The sequence below is a fragment of the Nesoenas mayeri genome (assembly GCF_963082525.1).
Source record: "Nesoenas mayeri genome assembly, chromosome: 2".
NCBI lineage: Eukaryota > Metazoa > Chordata > Aves > Columbiformes > Columbidae > Nesoenas > Nesoenas mayeri.
The window spans coordinates 145,443,907-145,466,293 of NC_137543.1; the positions used below are offsets into that span (position 1 = coordinate 145,443,907).

A 22,387-nucleotide genomic window follows, 5' to 3' on the forward strand; every position below is an offset into this window, starting at 1 on the left:
CTTTGACACACCCCCACACATAGCACATCCGAAATTAGTCCAGCAAGTGTTCTGAGAATATTGCATATTAAGTATTGATAGAGCGTATTGTTCCCTGGCACACGTGCCTTTCCTGCATTATTTCTCAGTGCCTTCTCCTTTCTCTCTCAGTATATACAAGTTATTCTCTTTTCATGTCTGTTGGTCTCCTTTCTCTTTTCCTGTTAACAATTATCTTTTCCCCTCCCCTTCTCTTCTCTCTTTGATCCACAGGTTTTGCAGTGCATGTTGATCTCCCTTCATTCAGAACTTGACATTCAAAGGTACTTGATGAAAATTGAATCCTCTCAGAGAGTTAGTACTGTACTTTCTTTTTTCTGCACTCTGCTGTGGGTTGAGTTTGTTACCCTTTAACTACGTGTGTGTTGTTTCACAACTAGCATTCTCAAATAAATATGGATCTGCATGCTTTTTCCCTTTATTTCACATCAGTGAAGTGTTGTTCACATAGATTAATTGCATATGGGAGTGTGATGCATGTGCATCCTTTGACAATTTTTTAATTCTGACTTTAATGGCATGATAGACATGAAGTCCACACTCTTGTGGAGGCTTTGAAATCCACCAAAATTCAGTGGGGCGTCCTAGGTAACTAAGTGATCTCTACCAGCTGTCCCAGTTCTAACTTTATGTATTTATATGTACTTGGAACTAGCTTAAGGAGTAAAGGTCTTGCTGTGTAATTAAGGACAGTTCTGTGGGCACAGGACGAAATATTTTTGTATTTGACATGCAAAAAAAAGCTTAGTTTTGCAACTTGAAAAATTATCTTATATGTACACTGTGCACGTGTGAAGTCACCTATTTCTCACCTTTCCTCCTGTTGAGCTCCTCTTCCATTTCTGTATGGCTGGTAGTGCCATAGAGAACCGGTGTCTACTTTTTTTCCCCATGTAGGCAGTGCATGTGCACATTGCCTTTTAGATATGAGCGTAAAAGGTGCCTCTGCCTGTTCTGGTGCAGTCAAAGGTGCAGTCACAAAAGCACCAAGCACTTGCGGCAAGCAAGGGATGAGGCCTCGGAGCATGCAGAGGGCACAGTGGCTTATTTGCGCCTGAATTGTCACTTCCTGACTCGTTTTGTTTCTACTTACAGGATTTAAGTAGGCAAATTAACATGCCCACCACAGGAAAGGGTAGGAGAGGCAGAGGTGTGGAGAGCAGTAGGGCTTCTCCTTCCTTTGCCAAGGAGATGGCCTCGAGGGAAAAAGAAGCTAAAAGGGCAGGGTGACAAGTTGGAGGAGAGGAGCAGGAGAGGCTCCTCTCTTCTACTACATCTCTCCTGCAGCAGCCCACCAACTCCCCGCAGGTGACAGAGCAACAGGCTCTGATAAGCGCTTCATCACATGTTATTTCCACGTGTAGAGGCCAAAAATAAGTCTTTAGCATGGATGTGCTGCTGCTGGAGGCAGCGCTGCCACTGCTCGCTGTTCCCAGCGGTTGTTCTTGCTGGGGCCTGAAGGGCCCAGCAGCTGAGGGCAGCTCACACCCTCACACCCTGCCCAGAGACCTCACCCCCACTCACCAGCCTTCTTGTCCATGCCTCTTCTCTTGGTCATTTTTAAAATGGCATGTTAATGAAGAACTCCTTCTTAGCTTGTAGAAACACAGAAGAACTGGTTTTTCCAGGACAGCTGCATCGTGTTCCTTTGCGTTGGGAAACAGACATCACAAAAACAGACCCTCCTCCTGTTTTCCTCTGGGACATGTGTGGGAGAACAGGGATGGGTAGATAATCATTTTCTTGAATCAGAACATACTATCCCCTAGGTACATTTAGGCATCTGGTATATATTCTTTTTTTTTTTTTTTTTTTTTTTCCCCGACCCTCTTTTTTGCATGTGGTTTTAAGCATGTAAAAATCTTTCCCCTTTAATCAGCATAATGACAGTTTTTGTTTAAAATCACCTCTTTTAATCTTCAGAGTTCTCATGACGGTTTTGGGGATTGTGTAGGTAGGAGTTACCTCACCCTCTGCTGATGAAATGCAGCCATCTCCCAGATGGAACAAGGGGTCATGCTGGCTCATGAATACTTCGCAGTAGGGTTTTTAGGAGGGAAAAGAGAAATAGCTTCCAACTGAAACTGCCATAAGATTTTAATTAAGACAAATGTTGATGTTGAGGCTGGAATTTTATGGATAACTTATTTAAACAAGGTAATAATAAACTGAGCCTCTGATGCAAGAATATGACAGAGACTGAAAGAACAAATTTTGCTGTGAGCAGAATGGATGGAACTATAGAAACCATTGCAGGGAAAAAATAGTGAGGTGATCAGTCATTTTTTAAAATTTAGCTATCATGTATAAAGAAATACTTCATGCCACAAAGCATTAGAATAAAGCAGAGAGTTATATGATTTTATTTTAAAATCAAAGATTTCTTTCATTCAGTGTGATTTTTACTTATTACCAGTGGGTGACTATTGGTTTTATCTATCCTTTTAGTTTAATTTCTGCCCTAAAATCTTAGGCTAGCATTTGTAGAAAGAGAAAACCTTGGATTTGGACAGAAACATACTGAGAAATATTTTTACACTTTAGTGTGGATGGCTTGTATTTTTCTGATACTTATGTATTCCAAAGAGATGCCACAGCATGTTGCATATTTCAGTCTGGACTTGTCTGGACCAATTAAGCTGCTCTTAGATGGGCTGCTGAGTTCCTTAGGGCAACATTTTCAAATGCAAGTTCCTCCAATTAAACATCTGAATAAGAGGTCTGGTAGAGTAAGTGCTGAGCACCTACAGCTTTTATTGCTTCTAATGAATATCTTTACTGTAAACACGCAGCTTTCCTGAAGAACGGGGTTCAATTTATCTAGGTGCTTATGGTTAGGAACCAAAGTTGGAAAATGTTGCTTCATGTCAGTAATTTGTAACAGAGTTCCATGAAAAACTTTCTCTGCAGACCCTGGGGATCCCCCAGCTCAAGAGTGAGCTGTGGTCCTGTGAAGGGCGAGCAGCAGTCGGCAGCCTGTGGATGTCCTGCTTAGTGATTCACAGCACTCAGGATTAAAAGAAATGGGGTTTGGCAGCTTGCCACAGCAGGGAGCATGCAGCTGGCCACCAACAGGAGCTAGCAAGGCTCCTGGGAAAATGTGCAGATTTTTAGGATTATTTAAATATCATTCCAACCTAAAAATACAGCAGATAAATTCTGACACGTCATTAGACGCGTTTTTTTCTGCTGAGTGAAAGAAACTGGTGTCAGCATCAGCGAATACAACAAGTGGTGCTAAAGATCCTGTCATAAGCAGAGAGGAGTTTTGCCTTCAGATAAATTAATAGAAATGAGTAAAATAACCAGTCAGTGTGGTGTCTTGACTCCACCGTGGCGATGGGCTCGGGTAACATATGGCTGTGGCTGAACATTACTGGGTTTTAATGTAGCACCTTCCTGTGGCAGCTGGTGCCAGTGGCTGAGTTATCTTCCCCGCCTCCCCGTTTATGCTGGGAAGGAAAGGGAATGCTTGCCCTACGTGGGAAAATTCTTCTGGGTCTGTTTCCTCCCTTCCTCAGCATGTGAAAAATCTGCACCGGGGCTGTACCTCAGGTTCACGCACACTGAATTCATTGCTTTGCTTAATTGCGGCACTGCAGGCAACTCGGGGAGGGCTCTGTGGTTTGTGCTCTTGTTTTCCCCTGATGGTGACTACAGTGAACTCAGGCTTTTCTCCTGGACTGCGGGCAGCAGGAGGAGGCCGGTAACGCTGCAGCCTTGGGGAATCTCAGCATCCAACGCAGAACATGCCTCAAAGCCAGGGAGGCTGCAGGCAAGTGGGGCAGCTAGGAATGGTGGGCAGCATGGCTCAGGTGCTGTGTCTCTCCTTGTCAAGGAGGAAAGACGTCTGGCTATTCATACCATAGAAATTAATATTGCCAGCAAACTGTGAGTGCTTGTGAGCGAGGACTGGCTCTGTAACTCATTGTTATTGATTCAACAGAAAGCATTGAAATGTTTGTGTTTAAAACACAGAAATAAAAGCCCGAGACATCCGCTAGCCCATTAGCAGACAACAGGGAAGAGTGTAACCAACTGCTATAGAGTTGGCAGAGTGTCGAGTGGACAGTTGCCCTCCTGCTCTCAAGAGCGCAGATGCTGGTGTGTGCCTGCTCCTGGCATGGTGCTACCTCCAGCTGATGGTGTCTGAAGGGAGTGGGCCATAGACTTTTCCATCTCATAATGGTGAAATAACACAGAGAAAAGTGAGCTTGTCATCAAAGATGATGGTTTTGTGTTGTATTCAGCTGCTGAATTACCTCCCTGCCCCTACTTTCTCCAGTGAGAGAGAGTATCCAAATGCATCCGTTGCACAGATGTAATACGAACTTCACTCTGTATAGACATGTATAAGCATTTAACTTTTTTGAGAAAGTGCTACGAAAAACATTGTTACAACCAATGCTTAAAAATAAGAACATGTGGATAGTATTTACTTTCTAGTAATATGTCTAATAGCGTGTCCAGACAAGTAAAACCCTGTAGTTGTGATAATGTGGGACTCCAGAGACTCTGTATCTTTAGAAAAAGCAGATCCTTCCTTCAGACAACCGTAATTTGGATTTTACACAAGTGAGAAAGAAATATTATTGTTGTAGTAATAAGAGCTCATGTGCTGTGACAATGTTTCAGAGTTAATAAACTCATCATACATAGAACACAGACTGTTTATATGTGTATTTGCAATCTGTCACATATCCGGTAGCCATCTTCAGCACAAGTCACAGGACAAATAGTTTGCTTGAAGCTCAAGAAAAGCAGGTTCTCATTTTTCTTTTCTCTTTTCTTCCTCTTTATTTGAAATGTCAAGAATACACTCATGCTTTTTTTGCCTATGCTAAGTGTGTTCTTTAGAGAACGTGATTGGAAAGAGTTCTTTTGCTAGTGGTGTATCATTTTTTGATGTCTTTGCTTGCCATTTGTAGACTGCCAGGAGTGCTAGCAACTTCAAAGACGTGTATGATAAGATTCTTCTCCTGAAGAGATAAGTTGCTGTCAAGATAAAGGATAAGGAAGTTCCTGGAGACAGGAAATAAAAAGTGTGAATTGATCAAGAGATGAAATTAAATCCTTCTTCAGGTCATGGGATTTTTTTTTCTTAGTTCTTTTTATTTTTGTCTGTGAGAATGTGTGAAGCAAATTTGCAGGAGAGATGTTTTAAAAGGAAAAGAAGGAAAAAGGTTTCAGTTATATAGATTAGTATGGAAAATAACTGAAAATGAACATGGAAGGCTGTTATGAAGAGCAGAGCCATAAAACCGGGTAGAACAAAAGGGTAAGAGGATTAGTGGAGGCAAATGTGAGCAGAAGACAAGAGACAGAAGCACGCACGGTACTTGAAGAACATCTCTGGTGCCCTGTGGCTGCTCACTATGTTGGCATCTCTGCAGCATTTCACTTCTCCTTATGCAGGTACCTTCTGATTTCACTCCTAATTATTTGAAATTTTATTGCATTCAAAGAGCCTTGCACTTTTTTTGCATTTTTTTTCCTGAGTCAGTGAAAGAACTAAAACAGATATATTGGAAGTGCATACTTTAGACAAACTATAAGAGATAGCCATCAATGGTGAGGAATGATTAGCAACAGTTTTAATTCTCAATCAAATCCCAAGAGCAGTTGAAAGATAACTGGATGTTCTGTGACTGCTGCCTCCATGTGTTACACTTAAATATATACCTTGAAAAGGGATTTATATCCTTGTATACTAAGAAAATGAAATAAGATAGTAATCTCAAAGCACTAAGTAATTATATGTATGTTTTCAGCAGAATCGTTCATCCTCGTTTTATCCTTTCTGCTGAGCTTCTTACCCAGAGCTAGCATGGGCAAGGTCTTTTATCAGAGAAGTCCTCCAGGAGGTTCAGCTCTACTCAGCTGGCTGGAAAATCAACCACATTGCAGAACAAAACATGCAGCAGGATGTCTCCTAACATACAGCTGTGCGGGAAAGACCATGGGTGACTGAGAAAATTGCAACCGAACTGGTATTGGTACAGGAGAAAAGAGAGAGACCCACTGCCCGGGTCTGAGCCCTTTTCTCTTTTTCTGGCATTTATCCTGGAGGTGTGGCTGGGAAAGTGCTGGTGTTTTCCTTGTTTCCGTGTGCATGTGTGGAGTATCTGATTACAAATGTCTTGAGTTTGGATGGTACTACTTTGTGACCATGTCTTGAGTTTTCTCCTCTGTTAGTTTTTTCCCCTTTGCTAGTAGATGTATTTATTGATAGATCAGCCAGCCAGGCACAGTGATGTTTTGTTCACTGCTTTCAGCGGATTTACACAACACGCAGTTCCAACACATCCTGACTCTTGTAGCAGCAGTCCCTATTGCAATTCTGGTTTTGTTCTGATGGGTCCTGAAGCATGGGCCTGTATGGTGAATACTCATTTTGTAAATGCTTATAGTACACACTGGTTCCTGAAAGGTGAGTATTTAAAGGGACATTTCCTGAAATATTATTTTAAGTTTTTGAATATTTTAAAATATGTTAGTGAACATTCTGTGGAAAAAATATGTATTGTACGATTTATTGAATGTTTTTTTTGCCATCTGTCTTATTTATCTTGCTTGATACTGGAATCTACACACTTAGTAAGTATTACAAGAGTTGGATAATGCTGAAGATTATTGCCCTGCTTTTTTCAGCCACCTTTATAGGTCCTTGTAGGTTATGGCTCCATAAATGTTGCTTGTCCTCTCCCCACTTCATGGTCTGGTTTTCATCCAAAGTGCTGCCTAGGAATCCACTGATTATTAAGTAGCATCAAGCCTAGTCTTATTACCAATAATAAAAATGCTTTCCTATCAAATATGTACACATCTCTCAGTTACTTGAGTAGCTGCTGTTCTTGCTGTGTTTGAGGTTTTTTTTTTTTTAGAATCTGTTTAAAATTCAGAATTAATCCTGAAATGCAAGGTTTACACAAGTTGAGCATGACAAATAGCTTGAAGCCTTTCTTAAAGGGTATATGTGATAGATCTCATTAAGAGCTTGCATTGGTTTTATATCTGTATTACTCCATTTACTTGAGTAGATCTTCTGTGGATTTACACTGGTGTATGTTAAGAGTAGGACTGGGCAGAATCCGGGGTGTGCCTCGGCCTGGCTTCGGCGGGCTCTGGTCGGCCTCTTGGGGCTGCAGTGTTTGGAGTGAGAAATGAGGGCTGCCAAAAGGGTCTTTTTTAGTCACAGTAACGCTGGCGTTATCATCCCAGGGATCTGAGATGTTGTATATTAGGTCCTAAAGAAATGCCCTGGGGACAAGCACATTAACACAGTGTCACTGAGTTTGGCTCTGTCGGCGCGTTGACAGGAAACACTGGGCAACTGCAGAGCTGAAGCTGTGACTATTGCTTCTGGTAATGGAGTATCCACTTACTGCTTCAATATGCACCTGCTCGTATGTGTCTGTAAACTATATACACACAACCGCGTGTCTCAAATGACATCTGGGGATTCAAGTGAAAGATAAACAAAAATAAGCCAAAGCAAAGCAAAATAAGCTTGATTCATATTATCAGAATATTTTTTCTTAAAGAAACAAAAGCAATACCCTTCCCAACAAACTCTGAAGGTTTGCAGATTGATTTGCTGGGTTTGTTTAAATTGCATCTTGTTTTATTTTTTAGTTATGATTTTCTAGAAAGTGAGAATTATGTGCCTTCTAGCTCTCTATTAATGGATACACACAGATAAGTTATCAATCAGTACAAGGAGCGACAAAGCTGTAATTACTTGGCTTGATAGTACTTCTGTAACATGCCTGTGTAAATAAAATACTTCAGCAGTGATGGTTTCCAAGCCGTTGTGGAAAGCTGAATGAAGAATTACTGACTAATCAAATTCTTTCTCTGTGTTTCCAGGTCACTTGTAACCTTTGTATGTTTGCAGGCACAAGTCACTGTATTTACAACCTGCAGTGTCAGAGGCACTTCAAAGCATACTTTAGTTTGTTGAGAAAAAAATGTTGTTAGCTTTAAGTCCTGCAAAAATTCAGTGCTTTGGAACAATTTCACTGCAGGACATTGAATAATACCAGGTATTTTAATATTAGCATTTCAAAAGTGAAAACTTCTGGAGGATTTAGCTTTCTTGTGAAGTATTTGTAATTTATCATAGTTTGTGAACAACTGCACAACTTAGCAACAACAGGACTCTGTAGCCAGCTGATGAAAATCTAATAAAAATTAATGTTCTCCATACATTCAAGGTCACACAGGGAATATTAGGTGATCTGTGCTATTGCTCAAACAAGCTCACCTCATTTCACTTGAAAAACCACTGAAGGAACCAGATGTCAGCAAGACAAGTCATCTTGGCTTTCCAGAAAGAAGCAAAATCTTTTCTGGATCTTGACAGAATCTTCAAGCCTAGAATTGAAATTGGTTTTAGTACAGAGGGTTTTAATGTACTAGCATCTGACCTTAAATGGTAGGGAAGTGGAAGGCATATATGTCTTATGACATCTTGTGCCTGTTGCTGATTAAAGGCCTTCATAAAATTCATACTTACATACTGGTTTTAGGAGAGTAATCTTGCTTTGCTTTGAATTTCTGCTTGTACAGTGTCTGTTCTAGTTTGTTGTCATATAGAGTTTGCTTGAGAGACTGGAAAATTATTCTTCCAAAGTAATAGTAACATCTGGTTGAGAGAGTTTCACTGAACAGCATTGAGTATTTTTCTTAATGCAACCCCTCTATGTAGAAAGCACATACAATGTCATTTATATTAATAGTTAGCAGAAAAATGTTGCGGATGTAGTGTCTCCTACTGAGGCTATTTTTATTGGGTAGATCTTACAATGAAGAGTAATCTGAAGTGCATAAGTGAAGCCATCTCCTCGCCCGAGAGTCAGCTTTTTCCAGATATTGTCTTTAGCAATTTACTAGTGTTATTGCCCAGTAAAAATCATAGTTAATTTGGTCAGTTAATGATGACATTTATGGTATATGCTGAGGCAACAAACAGCAAAATCATTATTTGTGACTTCAGCTAGAAATGTTGGATGGCTGTTTTGGCCTTGCTGCATGACCTGTACCTTTCATAGATGGCACAGCAGAATATACTAAAATTGATATCTTAAAACTACATCACAGTATTTCTTTTCAGAGTTTTTTTCTTAGTAGACTTGTCAACTTAAGTGTTTGTGTGGACATGCCTACACTATAGTGGCTGTTTGAGCAGCAAGAAATGATGTTACCATACATCATCTCAGCATGTCTTACCCTGGCAGCCTTTTTAGCAACAAAATTTGCAATGTGAAGGTACAACAATAAAAACCTTAACAGAATATTCAAGGACACTGTTTTCTTAAATAATCTCCACAGAAGTGACCTTCAGCATACCACTATTTGAAGAAGCTCGGACTTCTTCCATCTTTTATTTGTTATTGGTTTTGTTTTTCCCCTATTCCCTGTATTTGTGTTTCAGTAGACCAATAATGAAATACTCTGTTTTGCAGACAAGAAGCCCAAAGCCGTCCCAGAGCCCACAGCCCAATTTGGGTGACCAGACAGAGCGTCTCTCTGAAGCATCTGCCGATTCCCTAGAGGCCATGTCGGAGGGCGATTCTCCAACCCCCTTCTCGAGGGGCAGTCGCACACGGGCAAGTCTTCCCGTGGTGCGATCAGCAAACCAAACGAAGGAGAGATCACTGGGTAAGACCCTGCTTCAGTCCTTCTCCTCTCTGCTCTTAGACTGTGTTTTTCCTTTGTGCATTTAAAATGGTTTTTCGAATAGTTTGGGGTTAAAAAAAAGTTAAAGGTTTTGGTAGCACATTATTTTTAATGTCAGGTTGTTCTTTGGAAATGTATGGAGTACTGGGTAACTTGGAGGAATGGTGAAATTCCTTCCATAAAACAAGGAGAAGGACGCAGACCCTGACATGAAATGTTGACTAATGGTTAAAAACCAGTGTTGCACCTTTTTGCCAAGCTTGCACACTGTGTGGCAGTGAACTTAACAGAAGATTGCACCCTCATTTTGAGACAGGAGACATAGGTGTTTTTACTTTATCATCTCTTCAACTTTATAATCTCTTCAAAGACAGACCTAGTTGGAAGAAACGTAGAGATATTATTGCCTGACAGATCCAGCTCTTAGTGAAAAAGTTTGGTATTTGCATGGTAGTGGTTTTCCAGGCGGAAGATCTGAATGGATAAGCTGACAGAGATGCCCTTTACTTTGGGGCAGTGCCCTTCTATCTGCGTGGTGACACGGGTGATATGTTAGTACAGGTGGATGGCTCTGCTTCCCACGTTCTTCCCATATCTCAGGGTTGAATTAAGCCCAGCTGTGAACCAAATCTCCTTTTATGACGATGGATTTTGTCCTGGAGACTTTGCTCTGAGCTGATGGACAGTACGAGTAAAAGCTGCTATTTTAGAGGGAAGACACCAGAGGGCAGTTGAAGTGCCATGAGAAGGCGGTGTAACTTGCGTGTGGATTGCTGAGGCAGGCAGAGTTTTGCTCAGAGGTAGTAAACTGAAATGCTGCTTTCCTGCAGACTCATCTCCCAACATACAAAGTGACATAAATGAAAGGCAGGACTGTAAATCATAACGTGCTTATAAGCCTGTCACGGTGGTTTACTTGTTCCTCAACAATCTAAGACAGTTTCTGTCAAGAGTATTGTGATATCTGACAAACACAACAAAGAGGAAAACAGGGCTGGAAGGGCTCCCTGCCACCCCCAGAGTTGGCAAGTGCAGAGCAGTGGGGCTGGGAACAAGGGGCTGATCCCTGCCCATGTCAGCTCACAGGGTGGCACTGCCACCCTCTCAAAGCCCGTTGGGCCACCAATATGTCGGGCTCTCTGGGGAGAAGTTTTGAAGATTCCAACCTGGACAAGACCTTTTGGTTTAGAGGTGTTGTTAAGAGCCACCATGTAACACATGTATGTTTACTGTGCATGCAGAGGATTCGTCTCTGCCTATATGTCACTGCTGGCTAGGGTGTTGTCAGAATGGCTTGTTTCACCCCAGGGTTTTTTGGAAGCCATGTATTTGCTTCAACATGACAAGTGGATTAGGCCTTTGCAGGTCTGTGTGCAACTTGCAGTCCAGTCTCACCACATGAGTTTTGGCAGGCATTTGGTGATTACCCCAGACCACATAGGGTTTCTCAGCTCCGAGTTGCTGTTTTGGATGTGAGCTGAGAATCAATAAAACAGCTTTTGGGAAGCTTTTTGTTGGCATCAAAGGGAGTGGCCTGTTTTGCCCGAGTGCTTTATGCAGTGTTTTGTCTCCCAAAAACTGAGCTAGAAACAACTTTCTCATTGTCACTGTGTACATCTGAAAATAATACAACCCTGCTTCTGAAGAAGACTATATGCCTTAGTGCCCAGAACTACTAATAAAGCTGGTAATAGGAACATAGAAGTGGCCATACTGGATTAGACCCACAGTCTGCCTGGCCCTGTGTTTTGTCCTCAACAGGGACCAGAAGCAGCTAGTCCAGGCAAGAGTAAGAACAGGGTAAGTATGTGTATGTATGATTCTTCCCTCGAGTACCTTCCCAGCCTCAAGCTATCTTCACCTTAGGGATTTCCTGGTTATGGTTTCTGCCTGGGTAATAACCCTGAAGAGATGTCTCCTCCAGGTATTTGTTCACCCTCCCTTTGAACCCATATAAATTGTTTGCACCCGCAATGGTGGAGTCGTGACTTGGGCAGCAAGTTTCTGTGGGTTTACTGCCCAACCATGGCTTTTTTCCTGCTTTGTTTTGTATTTGCTTATCTGCTGTAAGTTATACTGCCTTGTCCTTGTGTTGGAGGTGACAGCTAACACTAGATTGCTATCTGCTTCTCCTGGGCCTTCTCTGATTTTGTAGGCCTGTCATTTCCCTCAGGTCATCTCTTCTCCAGACTGAGAAGCGCTGCTGTAATCTGTCTTGGACATTTGATTATCGTTGTTACCCTTCTTTGCACTTTTTCCAGTTCAACTCTATGTGAGATGAGAGAAGCAGAGCTGCAGAAGCTCACTGTTAAGTAGTCCTCTCTTAAACCGTTTTTTTAGCATCCATTGCATCTACTGAAATGTGTTGTTCAGGTCCTGATGGAGGACCGTCACATGAAGATGCACCATTTTATTTAATGGCCAGGATTTCCCACCCTGCAAGGCACCCTCTCTCAGCCTGTCTTTCACAAGGCTCTGGCTTATCCCAGCATGAACAAGCAAAATGCAGGGGTGGGGAGGGGGAAAGGAAGCAGTGTAATATGAAGCATTGGAGCTGAGAGCTTTTAGGTTTGAAACTGGAGCAAAATTAGCAATGTGTGTGGCTTAAGGGATCATCACACTAGCCAAACAGGAGGTAATATATTGTCACCACCTCACAATCTGTCATTTTTAAGTTGTTCCAGGAATTATTAATAGCAAATAGTTTGTTTTAAAAGATAGTCTAAAATGGTTCTAAAATAGTTCAGTTTTAGATTATTATTCTTCAGTGCCTTTCTTTTAAAGTAATGTATTTCTCAATCTTTCCTGCCAGTGTGTTCTAACACTACCATAAGCAATGTTCTGAAATTTTCTATTTGAGACTCTTTGCAGAATGTGGCCCTGTTAGGATTGTTTTTACTTCCAGCAATACAAGGGGAGTATTTATTTTTAAAAAACAGGAAACTGTTTATAACTTCAATTTTAAAAGTGTAATGAAAATATTTCTGTTCATATGGTCTTAACAAGCTATGTATAATCACCTCCCATTCCATCTCTATTAATTTTTTAATTTAATATAATTTAAATACAAATTATGTTTTGATTCTTAGCCAACCTAATTTCAGTGAGGAAAATTACCAGCTTTTGTGAATTTTTATTAATTTTACATTTAAGATCTCATGAGCATTGTTTTAAAAAAACCAACTTTTTCTTTCTGAAATTCTAATTCTTCTGTAGGTTCCTATTTTACTAACTGCATAAGAATCAGTTTGTTTTTAAATTGTGGTCTGAATTAACATGGACCCTGAGAAGGAATACCGGTAATGCATTTTGGCTACCCTAGCATCATGGTTTTGTCAGTCAGAACTAATCTAATACGACATGGTATTTTGACACGCAAGGCAATCGCGTGCCATGTGGAGTCGACCCAGAAAACAGTATTCCAGTTGTGGGCCCATTTCAGATTTCAGCCACAGCTTTTGAAATGAAGGTCTTTCTTGGCTAGGAGGTCTATCAGAAGTCGGTGCTTGTCTCATCAATTTGCAGCCTGGAGACAAAGTGAGATATTAAAATAAATTAATTCACTGTGCAAGAGACAATTAAATGTATTTTTAAATACCTATTTGAAAGCTGGGAGTTTTTCCAGTGTGATAACTGTGGGAAAAAATTATCTAGCAAAACTGTCAGAGCGAGAATCGGCTGAAACCTGGAAAGTGCTCAAAAGCTTTTAACAAACTTCGCTTGCAATTTGCCTGGAGGAAGCAGAACCTGTCAAGCGCCCGGCGAGGTTCTGCCAGCCACCAGCCTGCGCCCGTGCTGCAGCTCGCTGCCGTCGCTGCACCGGTTCCTCTGCAAAGAAACGAAGCCTGACAAATATTTCTACTTGTAGTCCTTCACGTGGCACATCTGTACAAACGATGGGCCTGATGCTGACACGCTTTGCGGTGACTGAGCGGTTGGGGCGATTGATGCGGTGGGTGGCAGCCCCAGAGGGCAGGGTGTGATTTCAGCCTCCAGTTGTGGTAGCAGCTGGAGGTGCTACCACAAGATCAGGCTGTACAGGGAAGACTGGATAAAAGAAGAATATGCTATTAGGAGGGATTTCCATAAATGTGCAAGGATTTGGATTGGACAAGTCACTGAGGAGGATGGAGCTTTATGGCTTGTGGGCTGCAGGAACCTTCTCTGTGTCTTCTGGACAGGGTGTCTGGCTGCTATGGTCCAGTAAGAAGCAGAGGGTGACTGGGCTCCTTGCTGGCAAACCTGTGCCTGAAATTATGTGGCATGGAAAGGCCTCTGCAGAAATGTCTGCTCTGGCCAACAATTGCATTTTATTTGCCTTCAGAGAGATTACTTACAGGAGTAAAATTATACAAGCACTTAGGATTGGCATGGGGATATTCATGCAATATTCTGAATGTTATTTGTTAGCCCCCCAACCCCAAGTTTTAGCAGGCATAGATTTTAGTGTGTGATTAATTAGTTTGCTGATACCTTCTGTGGAAATAATGTTACTGATTATAATAGTAACACCTGGATCTTTTGTAGTATTTCTTGCAGTTGTTTCTCAAAGGCTGTGAAAAAGAGTCGGGGCCATAGTTAAAATTTTACAGATAGGAAAACTTTTGTAGAGAGAGGGATAGTGACTTGGTTACTGTCACTTGACAGTCGAAATAACTCTCTATAAATTTGTATAATGTACTGTGAAACTTACATAGGAAAATATAAATACCAAAGGTAGACTTATATGCTATATTGGTGGTAGTTAATTGTTATTTACTATTTATGAGCTCAAATTTAAAATAGGCAACTTAAATCAGTTGTGCAAATGGCTGTAGATTTTATAAGAGAATTGTGATTTGTGAGCAGTAGCACTGCCCTCTCAGATTCCTTAAGGCATGATTCAAGTCTGGTGGAGTCAGCAGGATCTTCAGTTTAATTGGTGGGAGAGGAACTGCCTGGGAACTGCATTTCAAGTTAAGGCTGAGTATAGCTTCAGTGTATTCAGTCATCTTAAAGAAATTTTCACTATCTTGTCTTTTTACAGTGTATGCAAAGCAGCTAGCATGCAAACAGTTGATGTAAATATTTGTTGTAATGGTCAGATACATTAACATGGGTTGTCAGGTCTATAGGAAAAACAGCCTGAAACAACTAGTTCCAATTATTGAATTGAAACAAAGATCCTAGGAAATTAAAACATTCTAAGGTAACAGTAGTTTGCCTGTCCAGCTTTTCTAGATTTTATCTTCTTTCATATTTCTTCAAATTATAGCTGAAGTTTTTGGATTTGGAAAACAAAACAAACCCATCTCTTACCTGAAATATTTTGTGTCAAAAAAGAAGGTGGTAAACAATCATATTGACATATCATAGCGCTGGGAGTTTTTTCTGTTTCATTTATTGTCCTTACATGATTTGTGAAAGGAATATGGAAGAGTGAAATAGGGGCTAAGACTTGTGCACTGCACTCTGTTTACTTAAAACATTCTTCCTCCTATAAGAGAATGTCTTGTGTGTACCTGAAAAAAAATGCTTCCAAGAAGCAAGATCTTATTTAGGACATACTGTTTCAACAGAAGCACATTCTGTCTGCCACTAAAGAGCTGATAAGCAGTATATTTTAGATGATGTGTCACACTGGAGCTGAATTTGAATCCATTGCAACAGGCTGTATCAGCATGGATCCAATGGGTTCATTGCACCAATACTGAAGTAGATGTGCAGTGTGCTGAAAAAAACCCATTAGCTATGCAAGTCTGTATCTGTTACTTCTATATCTGTTAAATATTTTTGGCATGCCATCTTTAGTATTTATTTGCACTGCACTAATACTAAAGGACCCCAACTAAAAATGAGACCTCACCGTGTTGGGTAATATACAGTGAGAAAATACTATTATTGCAGGACCTTGCAACATCAATAAACCAGAATGAAAAGTGTTGAATAAAGGGAGAGGTAATTAGGGTCCAGACTGATCAACTGACTTAAGCTATGTCAAGGTAGCAGTGGCTTTCTTCTTCATCCCGAATCATACCTGCACAGAAGGTGCCATGTCTTTGTCCTGCTTTACCACCGCTTCTTATTCTGATTTAGCAGCAGCAATTTGGGCTTTCAGCATTTGGTGTCTGCTGGAAGGAGGATTTAGCAGCTGGAATAGCTTGTGCAGGCCAAACTACCCTTCAGAGGAAAGGTAGGAGGCCAGATGGAGCTGTCCCATGGGTCATCTCTGGCACAGGAGCTGTCACTTGGACAAATTTGTTCTAGTTTTCACCTTAGGTAGAATGTGTAAGTGTACCTCTGATACAGCAAGTCACACAAACACCAGACCCTTCCATTTGCACAAAGACACGGAAAGAAAAAAGTGTATTGCAATTCCATGCTTCGCAAGATGTGCAAGATTTTGGCCAAGCAGAGGAGCATAGTACTGGCCTGTCCCTCAGCACACTGTATTTAGGATTTGCTGCCAGTGCTGACAGCAAGTCCCTGAATAAGGACAACTCTTGGATTTAGTCATTGCTCTCAATACTGTTTATATATTTAGGTAGTGATTTTAATGCATAGTTACTTTGCTGGACCCAAGTTCATGAGTTCATGTTTCTGTTCCCAAAGGGAAATACTGTCATCTCTGTGGTATCATGGAAGGCTGTCTCTTGTTTTTGTTCTCGTTCTCTCTATATATTTTGCATTTTTGACTATAGAGTAACCAAATTAAACAGGATAAGAGGGTAATCACTGCATCAGAGGCTTGTTGATAGCCTGATGATTAGGGTACTCTCTTGGGATATTAGAGACAATGGTCTGAGCAACTTCTAAGATGGGAGTCCTTCTGGATAATTTTTAACTGGTTTATAGAAGACAAGCACTCAGTACCACTGCTTCTACCCAGTTACTTTCTGTGATGAACAGACCAGCTGTGGGGAGGAGGGCAGAGCAGTGGATGTTGTTTATCTTGGCTTTAACAAGGCCTTTCACATGTCTCTTATAGCATCCTTGTAGCCACACAGGGGAGATACGAGTGGCCATTGAGGTGAGTAGGGCTTAATGCTTTAAAGTCTAACTGGCAGCTGGTTCTTGGTGGTCTTCCTCAGGGGTGGGCTCTGGGGCCAGTAATTTTTAACATCAGCAACCTGGCTGTGGGGATGGAATAAACTATCAACGGGGTCAAGTCTGACGCTAAATTTGGGAGCTTTTAATATGCTGGAGGCTCAGCCTGCCACCCAGTGAGCCCAAGGAATGGGCTAGCAGGACCTTCCTGAAGCTCCACAGAGGCAAATTCAGTCTTTTCAGCAGGGACGTAATAGCCCTGTGAGAGAACATAGGCAGAGGTAGACTGGCTTGGGAGCAGCTTTGCAGAAAGGACTTAGGGTCTGACAACCAGTGTTAGCAGTGTGTACTTGCAGCAGTGAAAACTGCATAGCTGGCTTTAGGAAAAATATAGCTAGCAGGTCGAGGGAAGTGATTATTCCCCTTTTCTCAGCATTCATGAGGTTGCACCTGGAGTATTATATTCAGTTTTGGCTTCCCAATACAAAAAGAGATAATGACAAACTGGAGTGAGCTCAGCAAATGGCCTCCTGGCATTCTTCTCCTTAACCATGCTAAATAAGCTCCCAGGTCCAAAATCCTGTTTAGTGTAGGCCATACCAACTTAACAAAAAGTGAAGCTGCTTGTTAGAACCCAAGTAGGTGAATTTCTGGTGTGATGCTGTAACCAGCTGCTCAACCCCTTAACTTGCTACTGACAGTTGTGAACTCTTTAGAAAAGAAATAACTTCGGAAATATTGAAGAGAATTCCCACAGTAAATACAGAAAATTTGTTAGATACAGCAAAACTACAAAGTCATGCATGGCCTTTGTGATTTTAATGCTCCATGGCTATGGAATGCCAAAATGATCCCATTCTACCCTTGAACACATCACTTCTACATGGTTTAGTACTGAAAACCAGATTTTATAAAATAGTCACCACTCAAATGATGTTTACTGCATACAGTTGATTTATATAGAAAGGAGATACAATTGGGTAGGATCTATCTCTCTCTTTGTGTTTATTCAAGAGGAAGAACATGTATTTCAACAAATCTCTTCTCAAGATGATAAAAGTAACTGTCTACATTGATGGGCTCACTGACTTGGATATATGGACAAAATTGTCTTTTAGCAATACGTTATTTCATAGGTTTTACCTGCAATCAGAAGGAACAAATACCAGTTTTTCTTTAGACAGAAAGATGTCCTTTTTCTTTTTGGTTTTTGCTTTTTCTTCTTAGCCAGCTAAATGTATCTGTGGAAGAGTGCTAGTATTACAGTGTAAGTTAAAAATCTTGATTTCTCATAACACTTTGGTAGAAATTTTGTGTGACTACCAAATTTTCCATGTGTTTTTTCTTTAGGTAACAGATCTGTTGCAGAATTGCAGCAAGTCACTGTAAATTGTAGACAGGGATGAAATTGCAATAAGTAGTACTGGACTAAATTAAACAGTTCCTTGTTTTACTGAAGTTGTTATCAAACAACTTAATAACCTGAGCAAAACTCTTCACGCTATTCTGGAAGAAAATTATATAAAATAAGTAGTTGTTTTTATTTTGTTAAAAGATCTGCTTTTGGTTCTCTTAGTAGTAGAAGACAGCTAAGCATATTTATAGATGTTTTCTGGATGTAGAGGACAGATTAGCAGCAGGGAGTAGCTAATGGAAACTACTACGAGAGCTTCAGGCTAGAAATACCACAAGGATCATGGCAATGACCTCAGACTAGTTGAAAATGCGTGTGGTGAAATAGGAGAGACAAGTCTTGAGGATGTGGAAAGTAAGGACTGCATATTGAGGAATTTCTTCCATACTGTAGGAGTTGTTACTGTAATAAAATTGTGTCTGCATAACTTCTGCAGAATTTGGTGATAAGGACACCAACTATGTGTTATCTCTGTTTATCTGGTATCTGTGGCAAGGGAGAAGAACAATACAGGCTTATGCCAGCCTTACAGTCCTATATATTATAATTGTGTCGAAGAAAAATTGGAAGGATCTTGGCGTTTTGCCAAAAAAATAATAATTGCAAGCTTGATTTTGAGGAAATGATGGAATGGTTTTATTGTGATTCCCTCTGGATTGTCCTGAAGTGTCCAAAAACAATAGCTATCATCAAGATTATAAAAGTTATCTTTAGATTTTAAAACTGATACACATCTCAACTAATGATTCAACATAAATATGAGGAACAAACCAGGGTGCCTTTTCTCAGTTTTACTCCTTGTCATTGCTGCTGACTTCAGTGTGAGGGAAGGTGCAGACAAAGCCAGTGACTCAGTCAACATTTGGTGGAAGATCAAGCTAAACCAGCATGAAAAGGCAAAGGCTGTGCATCATCTCAAAAATATATGGCTAACTGATGGATAGGTAAAAAGACAAATCTAACGACGATTTTACCAACCTCTAACTCAATTTGTGTTATTTAATTTCTATTAAAAAGCACAGCTCATCTTGATTTCTGGCAGTTCTTACTGTTTTACTCACCATGTACTCCATATTTTTTCACCTTAAGCTACAGCTTTCTTTGCTAATTTATCTAGTTTTCCTTTCCTTATATATCCTATACTAATTGCTAATACACTTTTCTGATGCTATTTTTCACCTAACAAGGTCTGGAGGCCTCCTGTACATATTTTCCTACCTGTTTTAGTTATACCTAGCTTTGCAACTTTGATTTGAAGAAATTATAGAGCTTGCAATGTGTCCAGGTTTTGATTGCTGTACTCCAGCCAACTTTATTAATTACTTGACATTTTCAAATTGGACATGAAATTTCCAGAGTATACATAGAGTGGCTGGGTCAGAAAGTATCAGTGCCTTGTTCATGCCAGTGATTTCTGGTTCTGTGGGGGAGTATCAATGTTCTAGCACCAAAGCAGCCGCACACATATTGTTAATCATCAGTTAATACTTCTCTTCAGACAGGAGCCTATGGATTAAGGTGCTGTTAAATGTCAGTAAGATTTTTTCAGTACAGAAATTTGCAGGATGTCTTGCCTACCCAGAGAGTGTCCTGTAGCTTCATAGGAAATTCATGAACTCCAGTTTAAGCTTTGACTGTATTTTATTTCATAACACTGAGGAGTTAACTCCTTTGCCTCAGTTTTCTCATTATGAGAAGATAATTATGAAAGGATTATATGAATACCGGTAGTTTTACATTTAAAATTCATTGTGTGAGATAATTAACTCACAGAAGATGACTCAATCATTTGTTAACTTATTCTTGATTTCCAAGGTATTTAACTTTTTGTTGCTGTTGTATGCTTCATGTTTTTCTTTTCTTAAATAACCTGTTTGCAAGGATAATTCTTGATCTGTAAATGAAAGCGAGTTGTGATTAAAGCTCTTCTAAGCATCTAAGCTGCCTAGCAGTGAGATCACTGTTAGCATAACCATGATAATGTGGTGATTTATCAGGGTTAGGCCAGCGTGTTTGTTGGATGGAAGCACTGAGAGATGAGACTGGGCGGTGTCAGGCTGCCTGCATAACATTAGCTTTTGCCACAAGGCAGAAACCTTTACCAGTTGTAACCAAGGAGTTATGATCCTACCCATACGAGCACAGTGCTCAGCCGTTTTGGTTATGCTCCTTGCTTTAAAGCCAGCCTAGACCTCTGAGTTCGGGTATGTGGTCATGTCCTCATCTGCCAGGTGGGTTTTAAGCCCAGTTTATCTGAGCCAAGCACCTTGCCATGCATCTAGTGTGTCTGTGTCAGCTGCAGCCATGGCATGGGAAGTGCCTCAAGCTGTGCAAGCTGGACTAAAGGTGCAGGATGGCTGTCCCAGGCACCGCTACAGCCGCACTGATGGGTTCAGCTTGTGCGGGAGGCACTGCCTATGTAAATCAGATTAACAGCACATCTTTCATTGCACCGTGTTGCATTTCATGTAGACTAGCCATGAGAGAAATGATTAACCATTTTGCAAATTCTTCTGTCAATGACCATTGGTATAATAAATGTGGAACAGAAAGTAATTTGTTTTGAAAGAGCTCTGTATGCAGTGAAGGAAAGGGTGATCATGTGGTGTGTTTGCATGATCATCATCAGATCTAGGTTTTAGGCTTGTAAACCTTTCTTTGAATATGTCCTTTCACCTCTTGGGTGTTTAATTTCCCTACTATAAAACATACCTTTCTGTTGACAGGAACATTGTGAAGCAATTTGTAAAGAGGTTTAAGTTTCTAAGGCCTGGCTTACACATAAATGTTTTCTGCTATAGCCTGTGTTTAATGCTGTGGCCTGTTGCCCATAAGGTGAAGAAAGATCAGAAATTCCAGAGTTATTTCTGAAGCTGAATGATACCAGCGTGACAAAGGGGAAAGCTTAACATCGCAGTTTGCCTTGTTGCTGTTGGAAAGCCCAGGGCTGGCAGTACCTACCTGGAAGTGGAAGCCACAGTGTTGTTTGACTTGCAGTCTCAGAACAGTTGCATGGTGTAGTTTCCTCCTTCACACTGATGTTCATGCCTGTCTTCCTAGAGTAGCAAGGCATTTCACAGTCTTGTGTGTTTTGTGTTTTATAAAACTCAGCAGAGTCTTCATGTTTCAGGTAGGTCCACTGTGACAGAAGCATAAGTGCAAGAAGGACTTCAGGGTACATGGAGACATTTAACATCCATTCTGTTTAACTTTCCTTCCAGCAGCTTTGCTGGCATATGTGCTGTACCCTAACAAAAGCCGTGCCTGAGTTATATTCTATTTCTTCTTGTTTTAATTCTCCATGGGAGTAATTTTTTAACAGAAGGTAAAACAAACCTTAGAGCTCCAGCAGTTTCCATGAAGTTGGGCCTGTGGGTATTGCCAGTGTTCAGAGTTTCAGCTCAGCAATGTGTGGGAGAAAAATAATGTCAATGACTTAAAATAATGGATTTTGAGTCTCTTTATCCTCCATGCTGAAGCTGGATTTTTAGAAGTGAACAGCTAGTTTTGTCAAATAGCAAATGCCCTAAAGCATTGCTATATCATGATACGGATCAGATAACTCAAGAGGAAAGGCAGTAAGTTTTTTTAAGAGCATGTGATTTAAGGGAGGCTAAGGAAAAAAGAATTTATTATGCCTTTGAAAATGTCTTTTACCCCTACAGTTAGATTGTAACCAAAACATTTCTCTGAGTTGTATGTTAAAGCTGTATATTTTAAGGCATGATCTTTTTGGATAACATACGTATTTGCTTTGAAAATCCAAGACCCAAAGATAACTGTAACTTTGTTTTGGATCAATATTTTGTGGGAGTACTGGAGGACAGACAGAGTCAAGACTGTTCTGAAATGATTTAGGATTGTGTATAAGGAAGGCTTTTAAACTCTGCCATTTATTTTGTGTTAACAGTTTCAGTAGCTCAATATACAGCACATTTTTAGCATTTTCTGCAACCTGCACTGACTTTTAAACTAGCCAGAAAAGAGAGTTGCACACACTTGCAAAGCTGATATGCAAAATCTATATTTTTAGCCAAAATATATTTTTTTGCCATTCAATCCAAGAAGGTTTCAAATTTCAAAATGTAGAAGGTTCCTTATGTTCTTTCCAAGAACTAGAAGCTATCATCAAAAATGAGTATGTTTATGCACATCTTGGGACAGTGAAATAAATACAGTTATTAAAAACGTGTACTTTATTTATTTACAAATATAGTTTCTGAATTC

At 40.4% G+C, this 22,387-nt stretch overlaps 1 protein-coding gene across 1 annotated transcript in view; it reads left to right on the forward strand.

Annotated features, from left to right (window-relative positions):
* KIAA1217 overlaps positions 1 to 22,387 on the forward strand; it is a gene marked incomplete at both ends in the record, with an annotated part of 235,736 nt that overhangs the window by 129,849 nt on the left and 83,500 nt on the right. Inside the window, 2 exons of the mRNA XM_080364217.1 lie at positions 253 to 333; positions 9,507 to 9,702. Coding sequence (XP_080220343.1) covers positions 253 to 333; positions 9,507 to 9,702 — 277 coding nt within the window. The remainder of the gene's footprint in view (positions 1 to 252; positions 334 to 9,506; positions 9,703 to 22,387) is intronic.